This window comes from Borostomias antarcticus, assembly GCF_949987555.1.
Source record: "Borostomias antarcticus genome assembly, chromosome: 17".
Taxonomy (NCBI): Eukaryota; Metazoa; Chordata; class Actinopteri; order Stomiiformes; family Stomiidae; genus Borostomias; species Borostomias antarcticus.
The window spans coordinates 7,584,168-7,603,141 of record NC_140250.1 but is presented as its reverse complement, the minus strand read 5'-3'; the positions used below and the strand labels follow the sequence as shown (position 1 = coordinate 7,603,141).

Sequence of the window (18,974 nt, the reverse complement as noted above, 5' to 3'; positions counted from 1 at the left end):
TGAACATGCACATACAGTACATATTATAAATAATGAATCAAAGAATGAGAGACAAAGAAAAAGATCCCGCCCCACACACACAAACACACACACACACATACACGCACGCACGCACACAGAATATTGGCAGCGTCACACAGTAATAAAGTAAAATAAATAAAAAAAATAAAAAAAAATGAATGGAAAAAAATGTGCTTGCTTCCAGAACCCAGAACCCGCTGTTGAGCGATAAATATCTCCCATAGGAACAGAAACCCAAACGCACAGCATTCAACTTTTAGACTCCATGCATTTGTGTATGTGTGGTCCGGCGCATTATTCAGCACACCTATCACAGCCCTGGGAATGAAGGTCAATAATGAAAGTGAATGAAGTGGAGTGAATCACACATTTCCATTAACAAAGTACTTTCCACCCCCAGGTTGCCAAGTATTGGTTAATGACATTTGGGGCCAAGGGACAGAAATAAAGCTGTTCCTGGTCTGGGAGGGAGAGGGGACGGGAGGGGAGGGGAGGGGAGGAGAGCGGGGTAGATGAAGTTATCATGAAAGCGGAAACATCAGTCAATCTATTAAGTGCTTACACTCAAGTCATGCATTTTTAATGTGATCTATGACTGATTAGGGCTGTAGGATTGTAACAACGATGCATCGCGGTACGTAGTCTCGCAATACTGTATCGATCTTTCAGCCCGGAGTATCGATACAGCCGGGCGCTGTAAAATGTAATTTTTTTTTTTTATTTTTTTTATTTTTTTTAAAATTTTTAAATCCAGTTTAAAAAGCATATTCTACAATATTAAGTTAAAAAAGCATACATATAAATAATTTTGAAAAACCATAAATACTACAATGTTGACAGTTTAAAAAGCATGGATATCAAATGTAAAATATTTATTAGCTAGCTCTCTGTCCAGTCATTGAGTTTGAGTTATCTATATAGTGCATTTGAGCCATTCAGTTTTCAGTCTTGAACACTTAAAATCTTTCAGTAAATTATGTGTGTATCGCAATACGTATCGTATCGTATTGTATCGTGACCTCTGTATCGTGATACGTATCGAATCGTGACCTGTGTATCGTGATGCGTATCGTATCGCGAAATCCAAGATGATATACAGCCCTATGACTGATATTAATGGTGTGAGGATGTGTTTCTCACTGTTCACTATGCTGTGGAGAACTTCATTTGAATAGGAAGCCTTTGCCAACAGCCTTCAACTACACATTGATCACAGAAGCTCACTAAAGCTAATTGATTGCACTGAAGATGCATTTCTTTCAATGGAAATTATATGCTGTTGAAATGGGGGGGGGGGGTATGGCATAAGAGGCTACTGCCCACTATAACGGTTAGCACAGTAACTGTGTGTGTGTGTGTGTGCGTGCGTGCGTGCGTGCGTGCGTGCGCGTGTCTAAGTTCTTGCATTCAAGGGGCGGCTGTAGCTCAGTTGGTAGAGCGGGTCGTTCAGTGATCGAAGGGTCAGTGGTTCGAATCCCAGCTCCGACTGTCCACATGTCGAAGTGTCCTTGAGCAAGACACCTTACCCCAAATTGCTCCCAATGAGCAGGTTAGCACCTTGCATGGCAGCTACTGCCATTGGTGTGTGAATGTGTGTGTGAATGGGTGAATGAGAGGCCATTGTAAAGCGCTTTGAGTGCCGCTAAGGTGGAAAAGCGCTATATAAGTGCAATCCATTTACCATTTACCATTCAAAGACTCTTGGTCGCTAGTCCATGCCTGAGAAGTGGACATACTGCCACCTGCTGGGCATCTGTGAGACTATTTATAACAGGACATACTGTACAGAAATGTGGTAGCACAAGCTTAAAGAAACACCTGATCAAAATGCTTAAGGCTCCCACTGCTGAGATGTACACAGAGTACTGTATCAGTCATTCACATACCCTAATTTCTTTAACTGCTTTGGAAGCGTCACTCCTGTTTAGACCACAGTTGCTGGCAGTTGCCCTGTGTAACGCCGCTCTACTGTACCTATCAGTATAATCAGGCCTCATTCACAAGACAGATATACACAGGCCACCTCCTGAACCACTCATACAAATGATGATCACTTCAGTGACATGAAGAGAAGAATCGTCCCCGTAATACGCGCCAAGAGGTGTTCTTTGCAGCTAATAGGATAACTCTACACCTACATTAATTTCCATTTTCATATTAAAGGGTACGTAACAAAACATTAGCATTTTCCTCTTCACATGAATAATTTAGCACACTGCTGCTTTTTGAAACAGGAAATGAAAGACAGAGAAACATACTGTCACAAATCAAAATGGCCTCTGGTGCTGCGCTAGCTCATTGGCATGTGTCTCTCATCTGGAGACCTCTACAGGATGAACGGCCTCTCTGGCTGCCTCACTCCGAAGGGCCTTTGGGAATATTCCAGAATCATCTCAGAGACCTTATGTTATTGCGGGGGGAAGGGAAGGAAGGGAGAGAGGATATGCCAAGGACATGGTGAATGGTCAATGGACTGCACTTATATAGTGCTTTTGTCCAAAGCGCTTTACAATGGCCTCTCATTCATCCATTCACACACACATTCACACACCAATGGCGGCAGCTGCCACGCAAGGTGCCAGCCTGCTCATGGGGCTCAGTGTCTTGCCCAAGGACACTTCGACATGTGGACAGGAGGAGGTGGGATTCAAACCGCCGACCCTACGATCATTGGACGACCTGCTCTACCTCCTGAGCCACCGCTGCCCCGGATACTCCATGATGGGTAAAAAACAAACAAACGTAAACAGACGCTCATGATTAATGGTGGCTTCATTTTGATGATAAGAATGTGTCTCCACACTCGTAGCCTACTGTATATATGCAAATTCGTATTCATTTCAGTAACCTCCTATAACCCCCTTTTCAACAAAGAAAATGAATGCCCACACGCACACACACACATTTGAATTCTTTATTTAGGTCGGCATTGTTAGGTTTTGTAATATGAACCCTAGTGACCAGACGGGAGACAGGAGTTAAAGTTCTGCTCACGGGAGCGATTTATTATTAGCACAATGTTCAGGGATAATCCAAAAAGAATGGTCAGGGACAGGCAAAGGCGAGGCGCGTCTGGGTCCAGATCCGTGTTCCAAATTCGTGTCCGAGCAGGGAAGGTCAGGGGAGCCGTGGTATCAGTCCGTAAAAATGGGCTGCCAAACAGCTCCGGTAACGTATGCACCGAGAAGGTAACGGAGATCTGGCGAAGAATGGCTGGAAGATCCGGGGTTTAAATAGTGTGTAGATTGGATTCAGCTGGTGTGGACCTGTGGCGCCAGTTGAGCAGGTGATAGGAATCAGGTGTGGCGGGAGAGCATGCATCGAGCGGGAACGCCCACCGGAGCTAGTGGAGACCGGCGGTATCTCGGGGGATACCCAGCGCTGGAGAGGACGCACGGGACCCGGAGCCGTAACAGGCATTTTCAAAATAGTTGGTCGTTTAACATGTGTCACATTTCATACTTACAAGTTAACTTCTAGGATGTATAGACTTACATGCACATACACATACAAACTATATGGACACAAGTATTGGGCCACCTACACATTACACCTACATGAGCTTTAATGACATCCCATTCTAAATTCATAGGCGTTAATATGGACTTGCCCCCCCCTCCCCCTCCCTTTGCAGCTATAGCAGCTTCCACTCTTCTGGAAAGGCTTTCTACAAGATTTTAGAGTGTGTCTGTGGGAATTTTTGCCCAGTCATCCAGAAGAGCATGTGAGGTCAGACACTGATGATGGACGAGAGGGACTAGCTCACAATCTCCGTTCTAGTTCATCCCAAAAGTGTTTGATGAGGTTGAGGTCAGGGCTCTGTGTGGGCCAGTCAAGTTCTTTTACACCAACCTCACCCAACCATGCCTTTATGGATATACAATGGCCGATATCAAAGTTTCGTCAAACGGTGCACTCTCGAGGTATAGCCGCTAACACACTCAATGGATCCATAGGTGCACAAAATCCATCAAAAACACCATAAACTCTCGTTTTTAAAGATAGGAAACTCATTGGTGTGCGTTGATGATCTGGACAAAAAAAAAACTCAAAGTATGCTTTTAACATGGCTTATAATGTTAAATTCAGAACCTGTCCATTAATGCCAGAGGAGGTTTGGAACTCTGTAGTTATTGAGTCAGCAGAGTGTTTGCAATTGTTATGAACTATGCACCTCAGCACTCGGTAACTTCACGTGGTCTGCCACTTCATGCCTGAGTTGCTGTGGTTTCTAAACGCTTCCACTTTGCAATTATACCACTTACGGTTGATCGTGGAATATCTAGGAGGGAAGACATTTCACAAACTGTCTTGTTGCAACGGTGGCATCCCATGACAGTACCACACTGGAATTCAGTGAGCTCTTTAGAAGGACATTTTTTTCACAAATGTTTGTAGAGGCAGAGTGCATGGCTAGGTGCTTGATTTTATACACCTGTGGCCATGGGAATTCAACAGTTAAGAGGTTTGTCCCAATACTTTTGTCCATATAGTGTGCATATATCTTGATGGTATAATAATATACATACTGTAGTAATGATGTACAGTAAGCATACAGAAAATATGGAACACAGATACAATTTGCATCTGACTCACTAAGACCAGGGGAGTTATGGGTACAGAAAACATCTCATCCTCCAAATGCAGCGGCTGCCAATAATGCAGACACACACAACACACACACACACACACACACATTCGACGGGTCGCCACATCAAGCCCCTAACACACAACTGAGATGAGCCACATCAACAGTTAAGCCCAAACCACAGTAGAAAATCCACAAGCATGTGAGCCACTTCCACAGCCAGCTCACTGAATCAGAGTCAGAGCCCAGAGTCTGGAGGGACAGACATCCCTGTCATGACCCAGGGCCACAAATGGAGCCTGATAGTCTGATGGTTAATAAAATATGGGGCTATGAAGGACCAATCATAATCTCTCCAGGGCATAGGGATAGTGTCATCAGGCAGATTCATTGTTGAAGCCGTGAGCAGAGGGCCACACAGGCCAATGAAAGAGAGAGAGAGATGGGGAGATAGAGAGAGAGAGGGTGATGGAGAGTTCACAATGTTCTCCATCCATCAAAGTTCTAAAACTTTCTACACTAGAGAGACTCAAATGATACCATCTATTGATTATCAAATCAAATTACTTTTAGAGAGTGGTAGGATTTAAATGAACACTTCAGCCTCAGGTAAACTGTGTACAAACAAGGCCAACAAAGCAGCGCCCTCGCTATCTGAGCTTCTAGTCTCGACTGAGGTTCCCTGCATTCCTTCCTTCATGTGCGGCACGTTGGCACAGTACCTAGTACTGTCGCCTCACAGCAAGAAGGTCTCTCTGCCTTTCTGTGCAGAGTTTGCATGTTCTCCCCGTGTTCACAATGGTTTCCCCTATTAAGAACCCAATATGAAAAACATGCAGAAGAATGGGTCGCTAACGCTGTCCGTCCCTGGCGAAGGACAGGAGCACTTGGCAGGTCCCCGGGCGTGTCCCATGCACGCTGCCTACTGTCTGCTCCCGGCTGCCCTTGGGTTAGGGTTAGTGTGTGTGTGTGTGTGTTTCGCCGCTACACCGTGTGATGTACCTGTATCTCACCGTGTGACAAATAAAGTTTGTTTTTGTTTGTTCCTGTTTCCGAACGTCCAAACTCTGGCGCCCTTGGCTCTGGCCGACCTGCCTGACAGCGCGTCTGAGACGTCACACCACGGTACCCCGCGTCCCCATCTCTTATCACCGGATAACGGCGGCGAACGGGGCCTGGCCTGAGTGACGAAACGCTCAGCTCCTTTTGTTCCAATCTCCCGGCAGACGAGAAAAAGACAGCTTTTAAAGATTACATATTTATCCTCCGCTGCCTATTCTTGGTATTCTCACGGGGGGATCTTATCGCTTGTCTGAGAGGAAGTTCCAGAGGTCACACCCAGTCTACTGCTTGGTGAGTACAATGGTATAACAATTAAAATGCCCCTTTGTCGATGACAATCGTTAAATGCACAATGGGAAGCTGTTAAGATGAGGTTCAGACGGCACCGTAAGACACTGGCACTTTATTACAACACTGGGACTTTATTCTAAGATAAACACCAGTCTATGTCGGCAAGTGAAAGAGGTCGGCGATAAAACCAACGCTGCAAGGGGAAGAGTAATTTTCTGTAGTTGCGAGCGGAACCACATTCCTCTACAGTACGTTTATTAATTTCTTCTACCCATGGCTGCTTGCCAGCAGAAACATCCCCCAGAACTAATTTCCATAAAGCTTCTGAGCGCTTGGACATCTGTCATCCGGGACACATTGGGTGGAAGCTGAGCTACAGCCTGAAACTACGGAGAAAAGGGTGTGTGCGTGTTTGTGCGCATGCGCACGTGTTCAACATGGCTATCGTCAATCAAAATGAGCCGGCGGACAGAATGGCGGAAGAGGGGTCTTCCGACGGCGTTTGGCTCAGCCAAGGGTCTCACAAGCTACATGACTATACAACATCTGAAGCCACCTACTCGGGCAGGCATGCAGAACCATTCTATGGTGTGTGTGTGTGTGTGTGTGTGTGTGTGTGTGTGTGTGTTTACAGGCACTGAAACAAGTCCATTGTGTTTAATGAGGCAGCATCTATAACAGGGAACCCAATTAGAAGCTAAGATCCGAGGCCTCCCTCGGCAAGGCTGCATACACAATGAACAACCGAGTGAATGTGGCAAGGAAATAGTTGGCCACTCACTCAGGGTCGTGCATATTTTGCATGCATGCATTCCACAAATGCGTGCACACGCACACACAAACACATCTTTCTTATGCAAATAGTCAACCTCTTGGATCTCACAGGATGCTTGTTCTCACCCGGCGAGAAGACCATATGCTTCCTAATTTTCACCCCAACAGCCCCCGAGGACCCCCTCCAGTGAATCTGTTTACCATCGCAGTGTGACAGGGACTAATTTTCGCAGCTCAAGAGTCATCAGTCTGGCTCGGCAGCGGCCAGTCACGCCAACGCGCTGACCGCCTGACGGGCGGAGACATGGGCTGCGTTCCGAATCGCATACTTCCCTACTATATAGTATGCCAAAACAGGATGTAGTATGTCCCAATACATAGTATTCCACATGCGGTATGGCAAAAATACCAAGATGTCCTACTACATCCGGTCGTATTTTGCAGTATGCAAGCCAGCAGGCTTTTCTGGCTATTCTGACCCACAATCCTGTGCGCAGCAGAAATGTGCGTCACATGTGACAGCTGTAGACGAATGTCGCGTTATGAACAGCGACGGATGTGGGCAAATTTCAAGGCACAATGTTATGATAAGGTAGTATGTCCCAATTGGATGCCTACTGCTTGCAAAGAACGTACTTTCTAAGGGCAGCTGTAGTAGGTACTGGTAGTAAGAAGTAGAAGTATGCGATTCGGAACGCAGCCATGGTCCCTTAACCCTCGCTGGCGACACGCGCTTCCTGCTGGGCCGAGCTGTTAACGTGCCAATCACCGTGATCATGTTTATGCTACTGGTGCACAGGTCGTCATCATCACAACATTTCCCTGATTAAATAAATACATCTTTTGTCTTTTCAAACTCTCTCAATACAAAGTGAGTTGCATCGACAGATACAGTAGGGACACTAGTTCCCATCAGTAGTAGAGACACTAGTTCCCATCGGTTGCTGCTTGATCTGTTTGGAACGGGGGGGGGGGGGCACAGTGTTCTGGCCGACGGCACCGCGACAGCCCGGGCTTTGATCCGAGGGCAGCAGGTTACCACTGATAACATTGACCGGCAGCTCCATCTGTCAGCAGGGGCGCTGACGCGGTCGTCTGAAAGCCCTCTCTCCGCCTGCGTGGGCCTACTGTTAAGGATGGAGAAAGAGCAAGGCTGTCTGAAGGACTAGCTTTGTGCTTTAGATTTACTGCACACTCCATCCCTCAACGCCTGTGCCGCGCAGACGACAGCCTTCTGGAGAAGAGAGGGGGGGGGGGGGGGGGGAGATGGGTGTGGAATATGAGGCCTCCAGGGAACGACTGGGAGGAGATGGGTGGCGCGGGCGTGGTCGTGAAATGGAAGGCCGCCTCGGTCGTCTGCCCAAACATGAGATATGGCCAGAAAGCTGAGCAGAAATCAATAGAAACGCTTATCTCTTGAAGGAATCATGAGTACCGTGAGGCAAAAGCGAAGTCTCTGTGTGTGTGTACAGTGTGTCGGTGTGATATCCGAGAGAGCAAAGAAAGGCTGCCAATGCTCATTGAACTGCCAATAAATTGCCACGGATGTCTACTCATCCTCGGGAGACACTCAGACGATGGGTTCAGAATGTACTGTATTGTGAGAAAGTTCAGAATTGGAAGTGAACATGAAACTTCAAACTTCTCTTTGAAAGTGTTCTCCTCCAGTTAATATCTCATGAAGAGAATCTCCAAAGGGAATATAATTTCCTTTTTTAATAATCTTCCCCAACAGTTCATATTCAAGGACCTTTTTTGCTGCCTGATCCCAGTTGTGTGGAGACATCCCTTGTCATTGAACATCCGGTACTGCTAAAGGCGTATCGGGGAACATCTGTGCAAAGTGGCTGAGATAAAGATAGATAAAAGAATAAAATAAGTGAAGACCAAACACAGCGCAAGGAATACGCCGAATTGTGATAGCTGAGGAACTGCGGCATCCACAAGGCACACTATTACATCGTCTCTTGAGGAAAACAACATTCAAGGAACCTTAGGCTACATCATCGTTAATCAATGCAGTTATGGTAGTGTACTGTATATGGTTAGAGATGGCTGGTGTAAAGCTAGTGCCTCTCACGAAGAATGAATACTCAAGTCACATTTGACTGGGGTTCAAAGAGCTGTGAAATCGCGTGAGGTGCATCATGGCCAGGGGGCCAAGCACTTAAAAAACAACTAGGCCCATATGTCGCGTGAAGCAAGTCATTTATTACACACTGTACTGTACACGCTTGTGCACAACATGCTCATGCTCATCGGAGGGAGTGCTGATGGGTACAAAGTCAATTAATCTTATCTGAACATTAATCACCCTGGAAACAGCAGCTGCATCAATCATTCTGTTGGGGCAAGTGACAAGAAGCATTACCGTTGTTTATGATGTGTTAGACTATATGCCATATGAATAGCTTCATATTGGGTAATGATAAAATAATGAGTGGGGAACCATTAAGCAAACAACCGGAAAATATCTAAGTACAGCAGCCAATTAATTGCTAAATGAAAGTGCATTGGCTTATTTACAGTTTGCCCAAACACTTGATTGAAAATTAAAGTGACAAGTATAGTGACTGATGTCCACCGCTCTGGACAGCTGCTCATTAACGATTGGTGGCAATAATTTGCTACCATGGAGACAAGAAGACCAATTATGCTGGCTAGCACTAATGAAATGGCTCCCAGCAGTCCTTATTGCAACATCGAATGCCCTTTCATAACCCAAATCTCTCCCACTCTTTGTCCCACTATATCTCTGTCTTTATCTCTCTGTTGTCAGTGCCCGGGGATTTTAATTTAATATAAAATTATTCCTTCATTTTTGGAGCCTGATAATGTAAATTATTCTCCCTCTTGAAAGTGACTTCAAGGCACTTTAAAGAACTGATCAAACAAGCTGGGGAAGAAGTCCTGGAAGATGAATGAAGATAGGAAGTGTATGGTCGTCTAAATCCAGTTTGTGCGTTGTTCTGTTTTGCCAGTTGGACCTCATCATTCCTAAGAAATCCAGATAAAGGTTTTGAAGATTCTTTCATGCGAGATCCATTGCAAGACGGTACTGATCTCTGTTTGAGGGCAGCTGGAGGGTGAATGGTCTTGTCTGACATTTGACCCTGGGGTTCTCTCAATCCGGAGGGCCCTCAGTTCATGGGGAAATAAGCACCTGCAGCAAACTGGTCAGAACAAAGACAGGTACATTAAAGATTTGTAAAAAACATGTCGTAAAATTAGCTCATTAAATGAGATCATTAAAGGGAACGATTATGCATCAGCTCTTTCCTTATTTATCTGAGAGGAATGACTTTACTCTGACCTCTGACCTGTGATTCACTGGTGTCCCTGCACATATTGTATGTTAAACTGAAGGTGACCCCAGATGCACAAATTAAAACCTTCCACTTACGGTTTGAAGTGTAAAACCATGGGCATTTGACTGATTCTTTGGTTAGGTGTGGCTTGGTACAGTACCAAGTCAATTAGTTTGATCATCATTTTAAGTGATTTTGAAAGAGTTTAAAGGGCTCCTATTATGCTAATTTCCAACAATTTAATATAAGTCTGTGGGGTCCCCAAAACATGTCTGGGTATTTTTGCTGAAAATACCACTCAGAATAAACATTCTAGCATGCCTCTATACCCCTCTGTTGACCACGAGATCAGATTGAGCAGATTGAGCTCTTTTTCATATGCAAATGAGCTCAGTTTATGAGCAAGTCGACAGGCTAGAGAACTAGGGCTGTTGATGGCGTGATGCTACCTAAAATATAGCTGGCTAGCCTAGACCATCCACACTCGATGTCACTGTGACAAATTTCATTGTCCTCTCTCCCTGACTAAACATGATAGTGCCCATGTTATTATATCCACGGTTGCACACTGTTACCTCTAGCTACATTCCCTAGCTAGACACCACAAGGCTATAGAACACAATTGGACTGCACACAATGAAAGATAGATTCTGTAGGCCAAGGGAATCCAATGATGTCCACTTCTTAACATTTGATCATGTTTAATGACTGCTAGATCAACTAGAAGTCTACCAATTGCATTCCACTAACATTACTCTAACGTACAGTATATGATAAGACAAGCATCCGGATTGAGGCAAAGGGGGAGTTTGTTCGTGTTAGCTAGCTAGCGTTAGTACTATTTGCAAAGAAACACACAGCATAATTACTGTAGTATAGGACATGACGCCGTGCTACTGACCACCAAACAGTTGTGATATTGTGGGACACTCTGCCTCAGGTTGGAATGTGAGATCTTGATAAGAGATGCTCAGAGACGCACTCTGTGCTCCCCCATCCCCCGCGACAGGCCAGGTCCACAATACACATCCACAGACACTCACAGTGGAACAAAGGATCCGCCATTCTTGATTTGTTTCTTTAATAAAGTGAAGCTGCTCCATCTCCAACCATGTGATGCAAACACCACGTGAATAAGCCCGGTGAATAAAGTAATTGTGCTGATGCATCATATTTGTATGCAAGTGTTACTGTGTGTTAGAAATAACGGATTCTATGCTGCTGAGTCTGTATAGCCGTGTTTGGTATCCATCTTTGGCTAAAATCATGACTCAAGTGATTATGCATGTTGTGGAATTGTCATATCATGTTGAAACCAAAACCGGGATATTTGATGATTCCAGAGTGAGCCCAGAATCTGAGCTCTGGGTTTACGATGGTAGCCAGGGCCCCCGGAGTAATCCAATGACCAATCGAATGACGGTCTATGCCCACAGGACACACCTCACTCTCGGCTCCTTAAAAGCGAGCAGACTCATTTATTATTATTATTATTATGACTAAGTATTGCTTGATCATTAAAAAATCAGAAAATCCTGCATTGTACTAACCCAGGTTGGAAAAGCAATTGGGCACAAAATGGCTAGCACATACTGTCAACGTTAAGCGGGAACGTTGATATAAAAAATAACATTTATCCACCCAGCTCTTCTGTCCTTTGTGCTTGGGAGACGATGTAGCGATCTGTGCTGCTTAGTACATCCAAGAACAGAGCATTTTCCATGCAAAGACATTATGGTAGCTAGCGGGACCTGCAAATAATGTCAGCCTTCTTAGCCAGGTAAACCAACACAGGTGATTGTAGGTATTCAAATGGGGGCGGGATTATTATAATGAGTCCCCGACTGTGACGTAATTTGACAAGGGAGATTTGAATGGCTTGCTGGGACTGACCTTTTTTCCAATGTTTTCATTTCGGCTGACCACAACAAAATGACTGGGTTGTTTCACTTCATACTTTATGTGTTAGTAAGCCCATCAGAGACACAAATGCATATGCAAAACCAGGCCAGGTCCAGCATGGCTTATGTGCGTGGCTGGCTTGTTTCTGTTCAGGACTGGTAGGATGGAAGCTAGTCATGCCACTGAAATAACTGTGAATTGAAATGACATTAAATAATGTCTGATAAATGAAGATAGGTCTTGTCGCCTAGACACATCAGTTCCAGTTCCTCGCGTCATATTGGGTCTATACTATAATAAACTAAATAGCCTAACTCAAATACTCATGGAATTGCTGAAACTGAACAAGAAACACAGTCTATCTAAGCCTGTTGCTGCCCTCCCGTGGCCGAAAACGATAAATGTCTATCTTGTGGTAGCAACATAGAACTGCAGGTCAACAATGAGACGGAGGAAGCCAGGGAGGAAGTGACAACCGGACATTTGCTATCATTGGTGCGCTGGCTTACAGCCACGCACAAACAATGAAAAAGTTAGTTTTGCAAACGTGGACCCATTTAACTTTCATGGCTGACCTAAAAAAGGACAATGACCCAAAACATAAAGCCAAAGCCTCACTGGAGAGGCCTCTTCAGTATCCTGGAATGGCCCACTCAAAGCCCAGACCTTTCTGAGAGCAAGACTGACTTGATGGAGCTTAAGCAATTCTGCAAAAAGAAAGACGACAATTGCTGCGTCCAGATGTGCAAAGCTGATCGACACTTACCCAAACAGACTCACAGCTGTAATTGTTGCCGAAGGTGCTTCCACCAAGTATTAACAGTGTGTGTGTGTGTGTGTGTGGGGGGGGGGGGGGGTACTGTACTTATGGAATCAATTATTTTATTATATAAATATATATATTTTATTATTTCTGTTTTGTTTTTGTAATTAATGTATTAGTGTATTTGTAATTAGTTTATTATTTGTATTAGTTTAATACTTTGTGTTTATCAGTGGCAAAAAATACCTAAATTAAACCTGTGTTAATAACAAAATGTGAAAAAGCCTTATACTTTTTAGAGGCACTGTATCTCAGCAAATCACATTGATGAATTAATGTGTCGACCCAGTTTCCACCATGACGGATGATACAGTGAGACTAATGCCTCAGAAAAGACTGCTTACCGGGACATAATTCAACGGAGAGCTCAGAAGCACAATATGCCTGCCGTTTCACCTTGCTCGTTTGCTCCAAAGCACTACAGAGATTACAATAAATTGGACAGTTTGTGAAGCATCTGCATTACATCCCCTGCTGAGCAATACTCATCTTTTCCCTCATTATTCAATAATAATCGTGCTGGAGAGAATAGTAATCTGTTTGAAACTGGATGTTCAAATCACACAAAACACAATGGCTCATTTCTTCTTTCATTCCAAAACCAATTAACTTGGTGCAGCAATCCCATGTAGAGTTTCAGTGCATTGAAAGGAATCAACACACAGTAGATAAAGCCGGATGGTACACTGAAACACACATAGGGGACCAAACATGCTAAAATCATGAATAAATCAACAAAGGCATTTCACTCTCATTGCTTTCGGACGGTTATTTATTGATAAGCTGATTTATTCACTCTGAATTATTCATTTCATTTTATTTCATCCAATTTCAGTAGTGGGATGTACAGAAACACAGTGCCGCGGTGCTCTGACGACAGCGACCACATTCGCCCTAGGGGGCCAGCCTGATGCTGGCTCGCTGTCTGGCCCATCAGAAGAAAGGGTGACGGCTCTGTCAGGGTAGATGAAGGGCCAATGACTCCCTCTGGTGGCAGACAATATCAAGCCACACGTTAAATAAATAAAGATATATCTAATAGATACTGTACCATGTACAATGAGATGCTCAGCTGTGCCCACCGTGGGGCTCGAGCCTACGACCCTGAGATTAAGAGTGTCATGCTCTACAGAAACCGAGCTACAGTACCTAGGCAGGTAATCTACCATTGTCATTATGCCGAGTGCATCAACCCTGCAGCACACTCCCTGTCCAGCGCTGTGGCTTTATGAGATCAGAAAACAGCAGCAATGACATCCTCCGCCCAAAGACAAAGCCAGATAATACCCAAGATGAACCCTTTTCTCCCTATTCCAGAATGATAATCGGGTGCAGGCCAGACCCTTCTCCAGTGCTGGCACAGCACCAAACTTAGTGTGGAGAAACGTCTGGCTATGCGAGACTAATGAAAGCACAACTTACATCGCAACTGCAACATCATCAGCTGTCATACCGGTGTGCCCTGGTGACACGCCGCTGTCTCTCTGAAGTCATCCGAAGGCAAGGTGCTACTGCCTGAAGGAGCTGGTTGTAAAGCGCACCCGGCTGTGTCACGTGTCTATTTTTAGATGTCAGCCAGCATGTGGCAGAGTATCGCCGGAGGAGGTCCCAGATTACAGCAAAATTTGATTTGACTAATTATTTGTTTTGAGCAAGTTTTCTTTCTTTTTTTTTTCTTTTTTTTAATTGGATGATTGTACAGCAACTTTGCTGAACTTTACTGACTGGCTTCACTTGGTAGAATAATAATAAACGTACATTGTCTCCAGCAGAAAAAAAAGGTTCTAACAAGACTGACGACATCAATGCCCAAAATCTAGCATTTGTGGGCTCAAAGTGACACGATGTAAACTGTATGTTGTCCACTCAGTATCCATTCCCAGGTGTTTGTATGCTCGTCACTGAGCTTGTGGGGGCCAAACAAACCAATGTTCAATCAGAACAGTTACAGTTCTCAGTACAGTTACAGTTCTAACACAGTCTGATTGGATCTGGGATCAATGCCCACTCCCCTTGTGTGCACTGACGGGGTACGACCCTTTGATCTCCAGTCCGAGTCTGGCCAGGAAACGGCTTCCTGGATGGTGGGGCTGTTGTCTCAACTTTCTGTCCCATGCCAGTTTAAAACTTCCAAACATATGTTTATCATGTCACTGAAGCCAATAAGCAACATCACAGCAGCACAGCACATCACGCCACTGAAGCCAATTACATCACAGCAGGCTCTGTTACCGAAATTAAAAGCTGTTTACTTTTATTCCAACAGTTAAAGGTTTGCAAAGTCAGGCTCTATGGTCGGAGACAAGTTCTGCCAAAAGCCATGATTATTCTCAAAAACAGCATTATATCCACTGTTGGTACAACCCATACATGCATATGTAAACTCCACTAACCAATTATATGAGGGGGCTACCAAAGAGTAGGGCGGTTCTACAGGTCAACAGCTGACCTGTATGTGAAGACCCCAGACCATTGTTTATGGGCTTGGGAAAAAGCTGCATGGACATCGAAGAGTCGTAAAAATGGTTGAGCAACGCCCTTCCTTTATAAACAATAGCTAACCAGAGAAGAATTATAGTCAGCAAGGGAAAGGGTGTTCATGTGCTCACAAACCCCACATAAGTTCTGGTTACACTGGTGTCAGACATGAAATGTTTGAAAAGATCGATTTGAATTTGTCTATTACAGCTACTGTAAGTTAAAGCAAAATTATTAACATTAACAGTAACCTATGGGAATGAAATCATACACGTGCAAGGTAAATATGAGGATGTGTCTGACATTATTTTGGAACAAGAATTAAACTGTTACTAGGGACAACAAACAATCCATTTTGGAATGCTGCCAACAGTGCATTAATGTAAGCCCTGCCCTTTATTTGCCAAGTAAACTAGAGCCATAAAAATTATAATGATTCACCACATTGTGTCCTCTTTGCCAATTCTTTAAAAGCATTTCAACTGTGCCATCTACTGTACCAAAAAAGGATAACAGTAATGATTTTTTACTTCATTATTTGAAAATAAAATACTTGATAGGGTCATGGTGCAGCGAGTGAAACTTGGCCAAATGAAGACGATTGAAAATGAATAAATCACCCTCGCTTTCTCCTGACAAGCCAAGAGAAGAGTCCTCAGAGAAAGAGACATGTGTGTGAAAATGACGTTAGACACTACACATCTGAGTGGGTGTTTTGACTCTCTCACTCTTGGACTGTTGATTAAACGTCAAAGAGAGCAGCAGCAGCCTATGCAAAACTAACTTTTTCATTGTTTTTTCATTAACACCTGAGTCTCTGATAGGCCTACTAACACATGAAGTATGAAGTGAAACAACCCAGTCATTTTGTTGTGGTCATCTGAAATGAAAACATTAGAAACTAGAGGGGCTTGCACTCAGTGTGCAGACCTCCGCCCCTACCCCCCCTCAACTGCTCTCCCCCTTCCACCCCCCCCCCCCCCCCCCAACCCCCCTCCCCCCTCTACCTTTCCTCTACTTTTCCTCCCACCACCACCTCTCATGTGCTGTGCTCTCCTACTGGCTTTTTGAATTGGTTACTGTAGCACCACCTGTAGTTTCCTCTTTCTGCTTGACATCTTTCCTCTCCAATTTCTGAAACGTTCACATTCATTAACAGCCAAGCAGAGCAGTAGTTGAGGGAGGAGTGGGCTGGTTCAGAGTCTGCAGACAGTAGTTTACAAGATGTACATTTGAGATGGGAGTTATACAGCCAATGACATGTTAAATGTATAGTCTTGGCGAGGTATAGTATAGGTATAAGTATAGGTATAGTTTTCTATGAAGTCAATCATTTTAATGTGCAGACACTTTATTTTCATCCACCTGAAAGTGTCTGCAGTTTACTTTGAATGCTTGAAGTTTACATTATTGTTTAAATGCAAGTTGAGACACTAGTCTATATAACAGGTGTCACTGTGTTGCTTGGCAGTATTGTCTTTACGCTCACTTGCCCTTGCTGGGTTTGATCTTGGCTATGCAGAAATCATCACACTTCACACTAACAGATAGTAGCCTACACAAAGCATTAAACATGGTAATTTAGCGGACTCTATTGAGGTAGCCTACAGAATGCATCGCTTCAAGTATCCACACGAATGAGAAATATAACGTTATGGTGCATTCCATTTGTCTCGGGAGGTGCGAGTGGGAACTGGCAATGGTCACTCCCGAGGTGAGCATTCCAGTTGCAACAGCTGATCTCATTATCAACAGCTAACTACTGTAGTAGCTCTAGCCTTTGTTAGCAAACAAGTTGATAACAACGCACTAAGTGGTATTGTGCGCAGAAAACACCATAATCAACAATAGCTTTAGCAGCTTGTTTGTCGCTCTCTACACTGCAGCCAGTAGTCTCGTCAGGCGCAAGGCGAAATTTAGATATTGCTGATTTAAATAATAACATTGCTGCAGCATCATCTTCCATCCGCTGGATGGGAAAATTATAGTAGACGGGCTCTAGCGTTCTACCTTCCAGATCGAGCTGAAAAAGTAAATCGACACCAGCCTGTTGACGTGAGCATAACTGATCATGGCTGGATCATGGATGTATTATAAGAAGTGGATAAGGCATGCAAAGATGGCGGCCCATTCAATCCAATGAAAGTTGCTCAGTGGCGCATGAAGCAAGCCCCCATGGCCAGGAACAGCCAGTTTTAGGCGTAGTGGCCAAGCTCGGTCTTGCAAGTGGCGCCAAGAATCTGAAACTGAAACCTAAATCCCCCACTACACTGAAGTTACAGTAATATGGGTACTGTAGAACCACCTATGAATGGATCATGATGAAAATTTAATGGCGAGTTCTTTGGCCCATGCTGCACCCCTCCACTGAGTTTCATGCTTATCGGGCCGGTAGTTTTTGTTTAATCCTGTCCGCATGCAGACAGACACACACAGACAGACAAACAGGGGTGCCATACTAACATGTCTGAACATGTGCAAAAGTGGCAAAAAAGTGAAGGTGAAGATTATCTAAATGTTAATGTGTGAGAAAGTCCTGAAATCCACAGCCTCTCTATGGTTTAACACTCTAACCATCCGTGCCGCTGAGTTCTTGGCCCTCTGTGGAGGTGAGGTCTTGCTGACCAGTCAAGGTCAAGCACTGACCAGAGACACAAATGACACAATAACTATGGTTCACACTGTGCCAACCTGTTGATCCGGTTTCTCACGGCTTCTAAAAGGTAGGCTACAAGCAGAGTCCTGATCATCACTTCCACCCCAAGAGAACAATACATAGAACCCGGGTGCGAGGATTTCCTAAACGTTGTCCCCTAAATGTAACGCAATCTGGACGACAGACATTTTAACAATCAACACTGACTCATCAGTACTCGACATCATAAACTACAAACCTCGAGGGTCTGGAAGCTACACCAAACCAGATCAAAGTCTTGTGAAAGGAATTCAGACCCAAACGCCTGAATCCTCTTGCCCTTCTCCTTACCGTCGTAGCCGGTCTCCAGGACTCCAAATCGCTCCAGAACTTTGACAAACACAATGACCACGACCAGCACGGCGATCATATCCAAGCCCTCCAGGTTCATGGCCAGCCAGGTCATGAGCTGCCCATGGCCACAGAACACACAGAGCTCCCTGCCCGTCCGGAGGCCATTTAACTCCCCTTGGAGAGCCAGGCTTTCAGGAGACGGGAGATGGGCAGAAGAGAGAGAGAGAATGAGAGGGAGGGAGAGAGGGGTGTGAGTGAGAGAGATAGAGAGAGAATGAACAGGAGGGAGGAGGGAGAGAGGGGTGTGAGTGAGAGAGAGAGAGAATGAGCAGGAGGGAGGAGGGAGAGAGGGGTGTGAGTGAGAGAGAGAGAGATAGAGAGAGAGAGAGAGAGAATGAGCAGGAGTGAGGAGGGAGAGAGGGGTGTGAGTGAGAGAGAGAGAGATAGATAGAGAGAGAGAGAGAGAGAGAGAGAGAGAGAGAGAGAGAATGAGCAGGAGGGAGGAGGGAGAGAGGGGTGTGAGTGAGAGAGAACTCAGGGGAGGAAGGAGAATGATAAGGGGGGGGGGGGTTGTAGAGGGAGGATGGAGACACAAGAACACAGAATGTGTTGAAAAGGACGAAGAGTGAGAAGAGAAGGAAGATAAGTGGAGATACTGACCAAAACAGCATGAGGGTGTGGGGGGAGGAGACTGAGCCCCCAAAGTGCAGTGAGCTGTCTGGATGAGCAAGCTTGCTA

General features: G+C 44.8%; 1 protein-coding gene across 3 annotated transcripts in view; it reads right to left on the bottom strand.

Annotated features, from left to right (window-relative positions):
- kcnip4a (potassium voltage-gated channel interacting protein 4a) overlaps positions 1 to 18,974 on the bottom strand; it is a gene marked incomplete at both ends in the record, with an annotated part of 226,658 nt that overhangs the window by 62,175 nt on the left and 145,509 nt on the right. Inside the window, one exon of one of the 3 annotated variants that reach the window (XM_084451723.1) lies at positions 18,234 to 18,333. The exons of the other annotated variants lie outside the window; for them this stretch is intronic. Coding sequence (XP_084307849.1) covers positions 18,234 to 18,333 — 100 coding nt within the window. Of the gene's footprint in view, positions 1 to 18,233; positions 18,334 to 18,974 lie in introns of those variants that run through there. 3 annotated transcript variants of the gene reach the window in all.